General features: G+C 46.7%; 1 protein-coding gene across 8 annotated transcripts in view; it reads right to left on the bottom strand.

Annotated features, from left to right (window-relative positions):
* robo2 (roundabout, axon guidance receptor, homolog 2 (Drosophila)) overlaps positions 1-15630 on the bottom strand; it is a 1634458-nt gene that overhangs the window by 548558 nt on the left and 1070270 nt on the right. For all 8 annotated transcript variants that reach the window (XM_072585780.1, XM_072585785.1, XM_072585784.1 and 5 more), the window contains one exon: positions 9688-10014. In XM_072585780.1, coding sequence (XP_072441881.1) covers positions 9688-10014 — 327 coding nt within the window. The remainder of the gene's footprint in view (positions 1-9687; positions 10015-15630) is intronic.

Raw genomic sequence — 15630 nt, 5'->3', positions numbered from 1 at the left:
GGGACGAGGTAAAGCATGTCCCTCAAGGGTGAAGAATTCTGTCTGCTCCCTGGCCCAAAGTCAAGTTGGATTTTCCTCAGTTGGTTTCTTCAGTCAAACAAATAAGCAACAGAGTTTGTATGTAGTCAATGGAGGAACGAGCAGTTAATTCCCAGCCAAGTTTGTACAGCCTGTCTCTCTTTTATTTTCAAATGTTTTCTTTGCTTTAGAAGAGAAGGAAAGTTGATAGGTTTGTTAGCTGCCCTTTGACCCTTGACCTCCCACCCTTCCCCAGACTCCTAACCACTGGAGTATTCAACACCTCATTCGATCCCGCTGCTGGTGCAGTAGATACAAGGGATTATCTGGTAACCACATCAATATTTTGAGCCATTTCACTGAAGCCTGTATTCCTGCAACTGTCTGCGACCTCCGCTCACCTCACACCTCGATTCACCCTGTGTTCCCCAGCCACGGCAAATACATCCCTCTCACCACCCTTGCCCCTCCTCAACTCCTCCCCCCCCCAACCACCTCCCCAAGACCCTGAACCCTCCTGCTGCTAATAACATGTTGATAGATCAATCTGCTGTCCACGTTTATAACACCCAGGGTTATCGATGACTCAGGCAGGATCAGAAACAGGCTGAGACTTTGCACGGAGTACATATGCCCATGATACTCCTCCAAGGTGGTGGTGCCACAACTGTAAGGCCACACCACCCCACCCTGCCTCAGGAACACAATGCACCCCCCTCCAACCAACCCATCCCCCACAACCCCCCCCCCCCCACCCCCCCCACCTCCACCAACAGCGAATACAATCTGTGCTGATTCCCAGTGGTGGTCTATCCACTTAACTCACTCGGTTGAAGTCAATCCTCCAGTGAGGATCGTACTTTCACGAGAAGAGGGTGGGTTGCAAAATAAACTCAATATATTGATCTGACAGCCTAGAATATTCTTCACAAACACTGCTTCTGTTAAAGGGAGTCACGCTGCTTTGAATTGTTTGGAAAACTTTCACAATCAACTTATTCAACTCATGTTGTTTAGCTGAGGGGTATAATTGCCCTCAGTGACCCTTGTTTTCCAGATTTAAAAGTAATCCATCAAGGTTCCTGCTCTCAATTACTGTCCAGTGCTGACTGTAGGTTGAACAGTCCATCAGCTTCACCTACACATTCCACCACGACCTTAAGATCACCTGGATCATCTTGGACACCTCTCTCCCCTTCCTGGATCTCTCTATCTCCATCAACGGTGACCGACTCAACACACACATCTTCTGCAAACCCACAGGCTCCCACAGCTACCTGGACTACACCTCTTCCCACACCGCTTCCTGCACAAATGCTATCCCTTATTTCTAATTCCTCCGCCTCTGCCACATCTGCTCCCAGGAGGGCCAGTTCCACCACAGAACACACGAGATGGCCTCCACCTTTTTAGAGGATTTCCCCTCCCATGTGGTTCACAATGCCCTCCAGCACATCTCATCCACTTCCTGCACCTCTGCTCTCAAACCTCACCCCTCCAACAGCAACAAGGACAGAACCACCTGGTCCTCACCTTCCATCCCACCAACCTCCATATACATCACATCATCCTCTGCCATTTCAGCCACCTACAAACGGACCCCACCAACAGAGATATATTTCCCTTCCCACTCCTATCCACTTTCCATAAAGACCATTTTCTCCATGATTCTCTTGTCAAGTCCACGCCACCACCAGCCCACTCTCCCCTCCCGGAACTTTCCCCTGCCACCGCAGGAATTGCAAAACCTGTGCCCACACCTCCTCCCTCACCTCCATCCAAGGCCCCAAAGGAGCCTTCCACATCCATCAAAGTTTCACCTGCACTTCCACCAATGTCATTTACTGTATCCGATGCAGTCTCCCGATGCAGTCTCCTCTACATTGGGGAGACAGTACGCCTACTCGCACAGCGCTTCAGGGAACATCTCCAGGTCACCCGCACCAACCAACCCCACTGCCCCGTGGCTGAACACGTCAACTCCCCCTCCCACTCTGCTGACGATGTGCAGGTCCTGAGCCTCCTCCATCGCCATACTCTTACCACCCGACACCTTGAGGAAGAACACCTCATCTTCTGCCTCGGGATCTTCCAACTCCATGGCATAAATGTGGATTTTACCAGTTTCCTCAGTTCCCCTCCAACCCCCCCCCCCCTCCTTATCCCAGATCCAACCTTCCAGCTCGGCACTACCCTCATGACCTGTCCTACCTGTCCATCTTCTTTCCCACCTATCCGCTCTACCCCCCTCTCCGACCTATTACCTTCATGCCCACATTCACCAACCTATCGCATTCTCAGCTCCCTTCCCCCCAGCCCCACCCCCTCCCATTTATCTCTCAGCCCCCTTCACCCACAAGCCTCATTCCTGATGAAGGGCTTTTGCCCAAAACATCAATTCTCCTGCTCCTCGGATGCTGCCTGACCTGCAGTGCTTTTCCAGCACCGCACTCTCGACTCTGTCCCCCACAACCCATGACCCCCTTGTCAATTGAAAATCTGTCTCACTCAGTCTTGTGTATATTCAATGGGCCAACCTCCACTGTTTACTGAGGAGGACAGTTCCCAAACTAAGGACCCTCTGGAAGAAATCTCTTCTTTGTCATTGTTAAATGGGAGACCATTTAATTTTAAACATTGCTCCAATTCCAAGTTCCCCTAAAGCTGAGACATACTCTCAGTGTATATCCTGTCTAGCCCAGGCTGAATATTTCGATAAGATCACCTCTTACTTGTCTGAATTCCAACGAGCATACGACCAACCTGCTCAACCTTTCCTCATAGGGCAAACCCATGTTTCCAGGAATCGGCCTGGTGAACCTTCTTTGAATGGTCTCCAACATCAGTAGATCCTTCCCTAAATATGGTGAACAAAACTGGTCACCTACTCCAGGTGCACTCTCACCAATGCCCTGTACAGTCATGATGTGGAGGTGTCAGTGTTGGCCTGGGGTGGACAAAGCTAAAAATCACACGATACCAGGTGACAGTCCAACAGGTTTATTTGAAATCACAAGCTTTCGGAGCACTGCTCCTTTGTCAGGAAACTAATGGGGCAGGACTCTCGGACACAGAATTTATGATAAAAGATCTTCAAATAAACCCTTTAGACTGTGACTTGGTGTCATGTGATTTCTAACTCTGTATAGTCAAAGCAAAGCTTCCTGACTTTTCTATTCCATCTCTCTGCAGCCAAGCGCAACACTCCAGTTGCCTTCCAATCACTTGCTGTACCTGCAGGCTGGCTTTCGAATATTGTAGAAGGATGCCAGATTCTGCATCATTCTGCAGTCTCTCTCTTTCACTCTCTCTCCACTTAAATAATACTCCACTTCTCTCTTCTTCCTGACAAGATGGACAACCTCATAATTGCCCAAGTTTGCCTCGATTTGCCCATTCACATCATGCTCTCTCAGGTGAGCTTGAAATAATGCACGGTCACTGTCACGGAAGAACGAGGCAGTTTTCCCTAGAGTTCTGGGCTGATGTTTATCACTGCCCCAATTATCGCACTGTTATTTTTCACCTTATCGCACTGTTATTTTTATAGGATCTTGCTGTGCTCGCATTGGTTGCCACCTATCTGACATTAGAATGGTGACTATGCTTGCGTGGGCACCTTGTTGATTGTAACGCAGGCTGGAAGGTCCTGAGGTTGTGAAAGGCGTTGATTTACTAATAACAAGTCTCTCCTGCTGAAATCATCCCTCCTCATCCACTCTCCCCATCGCCTCCCCCCACATTAAAAACAATTCACTACGGTCAAGGCAAAACTATATGCCAAGGGAAACATCATTGAGATAGACATCAAAACATCAGTACATCCAATGAGCAAATGCAACCAGACAAGATTTCCTAGCTCAGGAAGGGAAACCTGATCTGCAGAAATTATACACTGAGTTGATGGGTTCAAACCCCAGGGATATATATGTTGACCTGTGTGCTTTCCCCAGCTACGCTGAGTGACTCGCTGTTTTAACAGCATTCTCTGGTTTTGTTTAAAATGGACAAAGTTAGAAGGGAGGTCACTCAGAGGGTAACAGATCTGTGGCCTAGGTTAGCAGAGAAACAACATGAAAACAGACTATGGAAAAGTGATTAAGGGACTATTAGATGTGTTTCTGGAGACACGAGAGAGGGATATGGGGGAAAGGTGAGACAGAGGTAGGTTAAGTAAGTGTGCAGAAAAATTGGCCGCTGGAAGTTAATGAGGGAAAATGTGTGAACTTGTCCATTTTGACAGCAGGAATCGAAAAGCAGAATATTATTTAAATGGGAGAGTTTACAGAAACTCGGTGTGAACAGACGGATCTAGTTATCCAGGTCTATGAATCATAAAAGGTTAGTACAGTATGCAGATACAGCAAGTGATGAGGAAGACAAATGGAATGTTGTAGTTTATTACAAGGAGAATGGAATATCAAAGTCGAGAAGCTTTACTCCAGCTGGACAGAGCTTTGGTAAGTCCACTTCTGGAGTACTGTACACATTTTGGGTCTCCTATAGGATGACGTTGTGAAACTTGAAAGGGTTCAGAAAAGATTTACAGGAACATTGCCAGGGTTGGAGGATTTGAGCTATAGGGAGAGGCTGAATAGGCTGGGGCTGTTTTCCCTGGAGCGTCAGTGACTGAGGGGTGACCTTGTAGAGGTTTATAAAATCATGAGGGGCACAGATATGGTAAATAGACACGGTCTTTTCCCATGCTAGGGGAGTCCAGAACTAAAGGGCATAGGTTTGAGGTGGGACAGGAAAGATTTAAAAGGGACCTAAGGAGCAACGTTTTCTCACAGAGGGTGGTGTGTGTATGGAATGAGCTGCCAGAAGAAGTGGTGGAGGCTGGTACAATTACAGCATTTAAAATGCATCTGGATGGGTGTATGAATAGGAAGGGTTTAGAAGGGTAAGGGCCAAGTGCTGGCAAATGGGACTAAATTAGGTTAGGATATCTGGTCGGCATGGGTGAGTTGGCCCGAAGGGTCTGTTTCCATGCTGTACATCTCTGTGACTATGACTCTATTTGAGAAAAAATATGTGATCAGATTAGAAGCAGTTCAGGGAAAGTCCACTTCACTCATTCCTTCCTTGGACGAAGGGTCAATCCTATGAGGAACTATAGGACATGTCAAAGTTTAGAAAAATGAAAAGTGATCTTATTGAAAGATATAAGAACGTGAGGGGACTGGATTGGCTGGATACCAGGAGGATGTTTCTTCTTGCAGGACAGATTTGACCGAGGGGACACGGTTTAAGAATAAGCGTTGTCTCTTTAAAGTTAGGGATGGGGATGAGGAGTTTGTTTTCTCTCTCAGAGGGTAGTTACAACATGAAATTCCCTTCACCAGAAAGTAGGCTACTTCAATGAATTTGTTTGAAACAGTGTCAGATGGAGTTTTGATAGATAACAAAATCAAGGATTATGGGAACTGACATGAAAGAGGGATTGAACCACAATCAGGTCAGCCATGATCTTATTGAATGTCAGAGCTGGCTACATGCACAGAATAACCTAAATCTGTTATTCCTATTTGGGTTTGGTGGGATTGAGGGATGTGGGGTAAATGTGGCTCAGTGGGATTGAGGGATATGGGGTAAACATGGCTCGGTGGGATTGAGGGATATGGGGAGAAGGTGGGGAGGTGGGATTGAAGGATTGAGGGATATAGGAAGAAGTTGGGGAAGTGGGATTAAGGGATATAGGGAGAAGGTGGTATTGAGGAATATGGGGTGAAAATGGTTAGGTGGGACTGAGGGATATGGAGAGAAGATGGGGAGGTGGAATTGAGGGATTGTGGGAAATGGGGTGAACATGGTTAGGTAAGATTGAGGGATATGGTGAGAAACTGAGATTGAGGGATATGGGGAAAAGGTAAGAATCTTGGATTAAGGAATATGGAGAGAAGACGGGGAGGTGGCATTGAGGGAGATGGAGAGAAGATGGGGAGGTGGCATTGAGGGATAAGGAGAGAAGATGGGGAATTGGGATTGAGGGATAAGGAGAGAAGATGGGGAGGTGACATTGAGGGATATAGGGAGAAGGTGGGAGTGAGGGGTTGAGGAATATGAGGTGAAAATGGTGAGAAAGTGAGATTGAGGGATATGGGGAAAACTTGCTAATATGGGGAAGAGGTAAGAATCTGGGATTGAGGGATATAGGGAGAAGGTATATGACCGATGGTGATCTCCGCAAAAATGAAGGGTGCAACCAACTGTCTTCTCTTTTAAAAGATTTAGTGACTCTGACCAAGAATTATTTTGGAATATTTTTCATTGTTTTGTGATTATTGGACAGTGGAGTCAATTCCACATGAATTAGACACCTCAGGTTGGATTAAGGTTAGGGTCATGTTAATGATGAATTCATTGTTACTTTTGATTTAACTCACTGGAGCTATATAGCAGCTGCCTCTGAAGAGCTTTAAATCTCTTGCAAGCATCTCAACTTTCATCACCTGGAACACAGCAAAGCTTGCTGGCTGTTGAGAAATCGGTGTCCATTGTCAGCACAGCAAGATCCCAGGGCCAGCACTGAGAGGGAAAGAGCTTTTCAGAGACGTTTGATGAGAGAGGGATGCTGGTCCACACACCTGGGACAGAGTTACCTAGTAATTGAACTGAACTCTGGCGATCTTTCCAACCAACCCTCATTGCAAGTGCTATGCACTCCCTGGCCTCCTGAGAACACCAGGGAACATGGAAATTTGTGTGCAGAATCCCTCCTCCAATCCAAATATGATAACTACTAAATCATCTGTGGCTGTGAAAATAGAAAGAACACCAATAAATTCACCAGCGCCATGTTAGGGCCATGTGACTTTACAAGCAGAGAGTTCTGACATTACATTCCCTGAGGTTTCACTTGTCCCTCTGATCTCCTCTCTCCATTTACAGAACTGAAGTCCATTCTTATTATTTCTCCAACATTCCCCCTTTTCAGTCTTGTGTTCACGCCTGACCACCAGCTGCTGTATCCTCAGATCAAACCCAACAATTGGCCCTCCTGAAACTCGACATTCATTGAAAACCTTGGTAGAAGATGTTAATGGAAATTAGTTTGGGTATCAGGCACATGGGAACCCTGAAGAAGGTGAGCTGGGGGATCCGAAGCCAAGCAGCAGTGCAGAGGAAAGCCATCGGAAGATGTGATTTTAATTGACCTGCCATTTGATCTGAGAAACAGAGGGCAAATAATAATTTGAGAGCAAGGACAGAGCAAAAGTCACTTTCTCAGTAAAAGGAGGAGGCCATTCAGCCCTTGTAAATGCTGACTCACCTGGAGCTTACTGGTCTGCTCAAGACCACAAGAAATGACAGTCCATTACACAAACCAATCTTCCATCCACTGACTCCATCCAAATTACCTACTGCCTTGGGAAAGCAACCAAAATAAGCAAAGACCCCTCCCACCCCAGTTATACACTCTACCACCCTATTTCATTGGGCAGAAGTGACATAAGTTTGAAAACACGTACCAACAGATTCAAGAACAGCTTCTTCCCTGCTGCCAGTGACCATAATTCTATTAGTTTTAAAATAGTGATGGAAGAGGATAGACCAGATCTAACATCTCAATTTTTAAATTAGGGGAAGGCTAATTTTGATGGTACTAGGCAAGAACTTTCAGAAGCTGATTGGGTGCAGATGTTCGCAGGTAAAGGATGGTTGGAAAATGGGAAGCCTTCAAAAATGAGATAACGAGAGTCCAGAGACAGTATATTCCTATTAGGGTGAAAGGAAAGGCTGGTAGGTGTAGGGAATGCTGGATGACTAAAGAAATTGAGGGTTTGGTTAAGAAAAAGAAGGAAGCAAATGTCAGATATAGACAGGAGAGATCGAGTGATTCCTTAGAAGAATATAAAGGTAGGAGAAGTACGCTTAAGAATGAAATCAGGAGGGCAAAAAGGGGACATGAGACAGCTTTGGCAAATAGAATGAAGGAGAATCCAAAGGGTTTTTACAAATACATTAGGGACAAAGGGGTAATTAGGGAGAGAATAGTGCCCCTCACAGATCAGTAAGGCAGCCTTTGAGTGGAGCCGCAAGAGATGAGGGAGATACCAAATGAGTATTTTGCATCAGTATTTACTGTGGAGAAGGACATGGAGGATATAGAATGTAGGGAAATAGATGGTGACATCTTGAAAAATGTCCATATTACAGAGGAGGAAGTGCTGCATGCCTTGAAATGCATAAAGGTGGATAAATCCACAGGACCTGATCAGGTGTACTCTAGAACTCTGTGGGAAACTAGAGAAGTGATTGCTGGGCCCCTTGCTGAGATACTTGTGTCATCGATCGTCACAGGTGAGGTGCCGGAAGACTGGAGGTTGGCTGACATGGTACCATTACTTAAGAAAAGTGGTAAGGACAAGCCAGGGAACAAAGACCTGTAAATACAGACACCCCCTGTAAATACAGTCTCACTGAGAGATTCCTGTAAATACAGACACACTCCCTGTAAATACAGCATCACTGAGAGATTCCTGTAAATGCAGACGCACTCCCTGCAAATAGAGCATCACTGAGAGATTCCTGTAAGTACAGATACACTCCCTGTAAAGACAGCATCACTGAGAAATTCCTAAGTACCGACTCCCCCTCTGTGAATACAGCATCACTGAGAGATTTCAGTAAGTACAGATACACTCCCTGTAAATACAGCATCACTGAGAGATTCCTAAGTACAGATACACTCCCTGTAAATACAGCATCACTGAGAGATTTCAGTAAGTACAGACACACTCCCTGTAAATACAGCATCACTGAGAGATTTCAGTAAGTACAGACACACTCCCTGTAAATACAGCATCACTGAGAGATTTCAGTAAGTACAGACACACTCCCTGTAAATACAGCATCACTGAGAGATTCCTGTAAATACAGATACACTCCCTGCAAATAGAGCATCACTGAGAGATTCCTGTAAGTACAGATACACTCCCTGTAAATACAGCATCACTGAGAGATTTCAGTAAGTTCAGATACACTCCCTGTAAATACAGCATCACTGAGAGATTCCTGTAAGTACAGATACACTCCCTGTAAATACAGTATCACTGAGAGATTCTTATAAACACAGATACACTCCATTACTACAGAATCACTCAGTGATTCCTGTGAACACAGACGCACACTTGGTGTAAATACAGTCACATTCCCTATAAAAACATCATACTCTTTGGAAATTTGAAGACACTTACAGAGACTGTATAAAAAGTCCCACTCCCTATCAAAAACAGTCACCCTCAGAGAGATCCATCAAATACAGCCACACTCCCTGAGTAGCCTGGAAATATTTACTCACACAGAAGGACACCACAATATTGACACTCTCCTGAGAATATCTTCTCCAAGACATTCGGGGAGAATATAAATGCACAGTAAACCCAGTGGAGAAAGACTTCCATCCCATTAACCAAAAGGATCCAGCAAGCCATCATCAACCACAAAATCCTCAATCCCCATCACCTTCTTAGACTTCATGAAGCTGTGACCCATTGATAGGCCAACAATGCTTTAGCCAAACACTCTTGACTCCATATTTGAGGCAACCTGATTGGTGATAACAACAGAATAGAATGTCCATTGAGAATCCCAATGAAGGAAAAGCAGGAGCAGCACCATCTGCCAACAGCACAGCAAAAGAAGGTTCAAAGGGAATGTACTCACAGGCCACCTCCAGAGAGGCGTTGTGACTGACGGCCTCCCCCAGGTAGTTCCTGGCCACACAGACGTAGCTGCCCTCATCGGGTTTGCTCCTCCGGCCGTGGACAATGCGCAGGAAGAACAAGGAGCCGCTGGGCAGCAGCATACGGTGAGAGCGAGGATCATCCTTGTCCGTCTCCACCCGCTCCCCGTCCTTGTACCACTCGATGGTGGGGCTTGGTCTGCCCTCAGCCTTACAGTTCAGAGTGGCAGGCTCTCCCTTGGACACGATCAGATCGGACGGGTGTTCCACAATCCGGGGTGGGGAATCTTCCTGCCGAAGGCGTGATCCTGAAAGACAGAGGGAGAGAATTTAATTACCTGATACAGGCCTTCCTTTTATTCTGAAGTACAGTACATTCATTTAACACCTTGGTTTGTTCTCAATATGTACAGTCTTTTTCCACATACTGTAAAATGTCTTTGAAGGAATTGAAAAGGGTACATCAAAGACTAACCAGAATAATACCAGAACTAAATGGTTACACTCTTGCCAGAGGCAATCAAACAGGCAATGTTTCTTTTCTCTAAATTCAAAAAAAAGGCTGTAGGGTGACCTGGTAAAGGTATGTAAGATTGAATGGATTCAGATGCAGAGAAGATGTTTTAACTTGTGGGTGAGACCAGACCAGGCGCAATCAATATAAGCCAGTCACTGGTTCAAATCCCACCTGCTCCAGAGGTATTTAACAACATCTCTGGATAGGCTGATTAAAACAATTGAAAAGGTAAAAAAAAAAGCCAGCATACTCTCTCATTAGAGAGACAGAGAGATACACAACTGGTGGTACAGTGGGAGGAGAGAGCAGGTTCATCACTATAACTTCAATAGTGCAGGAACTGAACATTTACATTACAAACCAGTCATCCAGACAACTGAGCTAACTAACACCCTCAAAACATTGATAAATCCAACAGGCATGGGCTCTTGTGCAGCGATAGTGTTCCTACCTCTGAGACAGGATACTCAGGTTCAAGTCTCACCTGATCCACAGGTGTCTCATAACATTCCTCAACAGGTTGATTGGAAAATATTTTTAAAAAGACTTACAAAGTCATTAAGGTGGATAGGAAGGGTTGGGATAGATGTGGGCCAAATGTTGGCAAATGAGACGAGGTACATTTAGGATATTTAGTCGGCACAGACAAGTTGGACCGAAGGGTCTGTTTCCATGCAGTACAGCTCTATGACTCAATAACCCACTATCTCAGAATGTAATAAATCCAACTTGTAAGAGCCACTGTGGTGTCCCTACATTTGAGCGAGGAGACCTGCGTTCAAGTCCCACCTGCTCCATACGTGCACAATAACATCTCTGAACAGGCAGACTCAATAGTATCAAGCCAATCAGGAATTCTAGAGAAACCTCTTTCTCCAGAGAGTGGTGAGGGTGTGGAGCACACTCCCACAGGCAGTGGCTGAGATGGATAGAAGAGAGTTAAATACACACCAGAGAGAGAAAGGAAAGAAAGGTGAAATGAAGGCATGCCTTGATGGATATCCCAGGTCAAATGGCCTCACTCAGAGCTGTAAATGCTTTGTAACTGCATACAGTATTCCTAAACATTAATCACTGAGAAAATAAGCAGGAGTTGGAGGCTGGGAGGGGTGTGCAGCTTTTACAATGTGCGTCAGGTCGCACATTTTTCAGTGATATTCTGGTGGGACAGTAGCAGAAAGAGGGAAGAAACTTTGTCTGCTCTGCCCAAGAGTTTTGCAATGAAGAATTGTAGCAGCTTTCACCCTGGTTGCACAGTGGCTGCTTACATTCTAAGTACGTGGGTCACAGTGGGAAAGCAGCATGAACTACCCCCTCCCAAAGAGTATTCTGAGTGAGCAAGGGTAGAGAATGAATGGAATCATGTGCGTATCCAGACCAAGTAGGGACTCCAGATTCCAGACCCTGCAGAAGACCTATGAGTCTGTTTTCAGGTCACAATTCCCAAATTACCAGATTAATTGAATCTAATTTCACAATGGGTTGTATTGGGATCTGAACTCTTCACCTCTGGACCTGTACCATAACCTCTCGGCCAGGACATTCCTAATAAAACAAACAATTAGTTTGTCTGTTTCTTGGGAGTATTGGTTCAGGAGCGCGGGGTAATATTGGCCAGGACATCAAGTTCACGAGATCTTAAATTATCTCATATGAAGGTATTATCTGATATTGAGAACAAAGTGCTGTGTTTACGATACTGGAATAATTACCCAAATCAATCATCTAATTCAAATCTGAGCAGGAGGTTTAGGAATTCGAAGCCAGCACATTGGGAATAGAAAGCTCGACTCCATAATTGTGACCATGAGGTTGTGTGATTGTCATAAAAAATACTGGTTCATGAACATCAATACACGGGTAGATATTGAGTACCTCTTTACAATCTGGATCTACAAGTGACTCCAGTCCCACACCAAATTCTCAACCATTCACTGAAATAGTTCTGCAAAATGTATTCACCCAGAGGCTGGTGGGAATCTGGAACTCGCAGCCTGTCAGGGTTGGAGAAGCAGAAACCCTCATCATATTGAAGAAGTATTTCAATGTGACCTTGGGATGCCAAGGCACACAAGGATATGAGCCAGCTGTGGGAAAACGGGATTCGAATACAAAGGTGGATGTTCTTCACAGGCACAGACAGCACAGAATGGTTTATGTGCTGTTGACGTCTAAGTTCACAACTGTGACCATTCAGTTCACGGCAGGTGGGAATGCGTAACAAACAGTGTTACTTCCATGGGGACCACTGCAATGATAGGGCAGCAATTCTGAGGGAATGCTGCAACATCAGCGGGTCAGTATTGAGGGAGTGCTGCACTGTCGGAGGGTCAGTACTGAGGGAGTGCTGCACTGTCGGAGGGTCAGTACTGAGGGAGTGCTGCACTGTCAATGGGTCAGTACTGAGGGAGAGCTGCACTGTCAGAGGGTCAATACTGAGATAGTGCTGCAACTTCAGAGGGTCAGTACTGAGGGAGTGCTGCACCGTCAGAGGGTCAGTACTGAGGGAGAGCTGCACTGTCAGAGGGTCAGTACTGAGGGAGTGCCGCACTGTCAATGGGTCAGTACTGAGGGAGAGCTGCACTGTCAGAGGGTCAATACTGAGATAGTGCTGCAACTTCAGAGGATCAGTACTGAGGGAGTGCTGCACCGTCAGAGGGTCAGTACTGAGGGAGAGCTGCACTGTCAGAGGGTCAGTACTGAGGGAGTGCCGCACTGTCGAAGGGTCAGTACTGAGGGAGTGCTGCACTGTCAGAGGGTCAGTACTGAGGGAGTGCCACACTGTCAGAGGGTCAGTACTGAGGGAGTGCCGCACTGTCGAAGGGTCAGTACTGAGGGAGTGCTGCACTGTCAGAGGCTCGGTACAGAGGAAATGCTGCACTGTCAGAGGGTCAGTACTGAGGGAGTGCTGCATTGTCAGGAGGTCAGTGCTGAGGGAGTGCCGCACTGTTGTAGGGTCAGTACTGAAGGAGTGCCGCACTGTCAGACGGTTAGTGCTGAGAGAGTGCTGCACTGTTAGAGGGTCAGTGCTGAGGGAGCGCCACACTGTCGGAGGGTCAGTATTGAGTGAGTGCTGCACTATCAGAGGGTCAGTACTGAAGGAGTGCCACATTGTGAGAGGGTTAATGCTGAGAGAGTGCCGCACTGTCAGAGGGTCAGTGCTGAGGGAGCGCCGCACTGTCAGAGGGTCAGTGGTGAGGGAGCGGCCACTGTCGGAAGGTCAGTGCTGAGGGAGCACCGCACTGTCAGAGGGTCGGTACTGATGGAGTGCCACACTGTCAGTGGGGGAATACTGAAAGAGTGCTGCATTGCTGTGCTGAATTGGAGGGAGCATCGCATTCTGTAAGATACCTTCCTTCAGAAGAGACATTGAAACTAATGCCATTTCAGCGGACAAGATCCAACAGTGCAGACATTCTCCCTGGTGGCTTTATGTAATGTTATTAAAATAACAGGTTGCCTGATCAAAAGAGCACTGCTGTTTGTGGGCGCTTGCTGTGCAAAAATGGGATGCCATATTTCCTGCATTCCAACAATGTCTACATTTAATACAACTATGCGATTATGTGCAAATCACTTAGGGGATGATAGGAAGTTGGACAAGGTAAGACAGAACTGAGAATCTGTCACTGTGCTACACACGTACACCAGCAGAGAAAGGAAACAAACACGGAGATTGCTGGAGAAACTCAGCAGATCTGGCAGCATCTGGGGAGAGAGAAACAGTTAAAGTTTTGAGTTCAGTGTGTTCATTTTGTACTTTGTCTTTAATACAGATTAGATTCCCTACAGTGTGGAAACAGGCCCTCCAGCTCAACAAGTCCACACCAACCCTCTGAAGAGTAACCCACCCAGACCCATTCACCTACTCCCTACTAATGCACCTATCACTATGGGAAATTTAGCATGGCCAATTCACCTGAGTGCCACACTGTCAAAGGGTCAGTACTGAGGGAGTGCCGCACTGTCAAAGGGTCAGTACTGAGGGAGTGCCGCACTGTCAGAGGGTCAGTACTAAGAAAGTGATGCACTGTCAGAGGGTCAGTACTGAGGGAGTGCCGCACTGTCAGAAGCTCAGCACTGAGGGACTGTTGCACTGTCAGACAGTCAGTACTGACAGAGTGCCACACTGTCACACGGTCAGTACTGAGGGAGTGCCGCACTGTCAGAGGGTCAGTACTGACAGAGTGCCACACTGTCACACGGTCAGTACTGAGGGAGTGCCACACTGTCACACGGTCAGTACTGAGGGAGTGCCGCACTGTCAGAGGGTCAGTACTGAGGGAGTGCAGAGTAAGTTACAGACTTAGCAACAACCACTGCAAGAGTAACTTACCCAGCCGTTATCAAGGTGACAGTTCTGGTGGTCATCACACCACTGACTGTCCGCATTGCACCACACACACCGGTCCCCACCCCACCACCCAAGTCCTCTCCCTTCTTTCCTCAAGAATGTAACTCTTTCACCTCTCAGTTCAATAAGGGAAGATCATTCACTTGTACAGCACCTTTCCCACCCTCACATTTCCAATATAAAATACAGTACGTATTGAAACAAAGTCAGGAAATGGTGCAGCCAATTTCTGCACAGTAAACTCACACAGACAAAGTGTGATAATGGCCAAATAATCTAGTTTTACTGACAGTGGTTGAAGGATGAATATTAGTGCAGGGCACTGAAGAAAATCCTCCACTTCTTGTGAATGATAGCACCTAGACCATTGACACTGACATTTTTTACAAACCCACCGACTCCCACAGCTACCTGGATTACACCTCTTCCCACCCTACCTCTTGCAAAAATGCCATCCCGTATTCCCAATTCCACCGGCTCCACCATATCTGCTCCCAGGAGGACCAGTTCCACCACAGAACACACCAGATGGCCTCCTTCTTTAGAGACCGCAATTTCCCTTCCCACGTGGTTAAAGATGCCCTCCAATGCATCTCGTCCACATCCCGCACCTCCGCCCTCAGACCCCACCCCTCCAACTATAACAAGGACAGAACACCCCTGGTGCTCACCTTCCACCCTACAAACCTTCGCATAAACCAAATCATCCGCCGACATTTCACCACCTCCAAAAAGACCCCACCACCAGGGATATATTTCCCTCCCCACCCCTTTCCACCTTCCGCAAAGACCGTTCCCTCTGTGACTACCTGGTCAGGTCCACACCCCCCCTCAACCCACCCTCCCATCCTGGCACCTTCCCCTGTCACCGCAAGAACTGCAAACCCTGCGCCCACACCTCCTCCCTCACCTCCATCCAAGGCCCAAAGGAGCCTTCCACATCCATTAAAGTTTTACCTGCACATCCACTAATATCATTTATTGCATCCGTTGCTCCCGATGCGGTCTCCTCTACATTGGGGAGACTGGGCGCCTCCTAGCACAGCGCTTTAG

The sequence above is a fragment of the Chiloscyllium punctatum genome, chromosome 15 (assembly GCF_047496795.1).
Source record: "Chiloscyllium punctatum isolate Juve2018m chromosome 15, sChiPun1.3, whole genome shotgun sequence".
NCBI classification, from domain to species: domain Eukaryota; kingdom Metazoa; phylum Chordata; class Chondrichthyes; order Orectolobiformes; family Hemiscylliidae; genus Chiloscyllium; species Chiloscyllium punctatum.
This window is presented reverse-complemented; position numbering and strand designations above follow the sequence as displayed.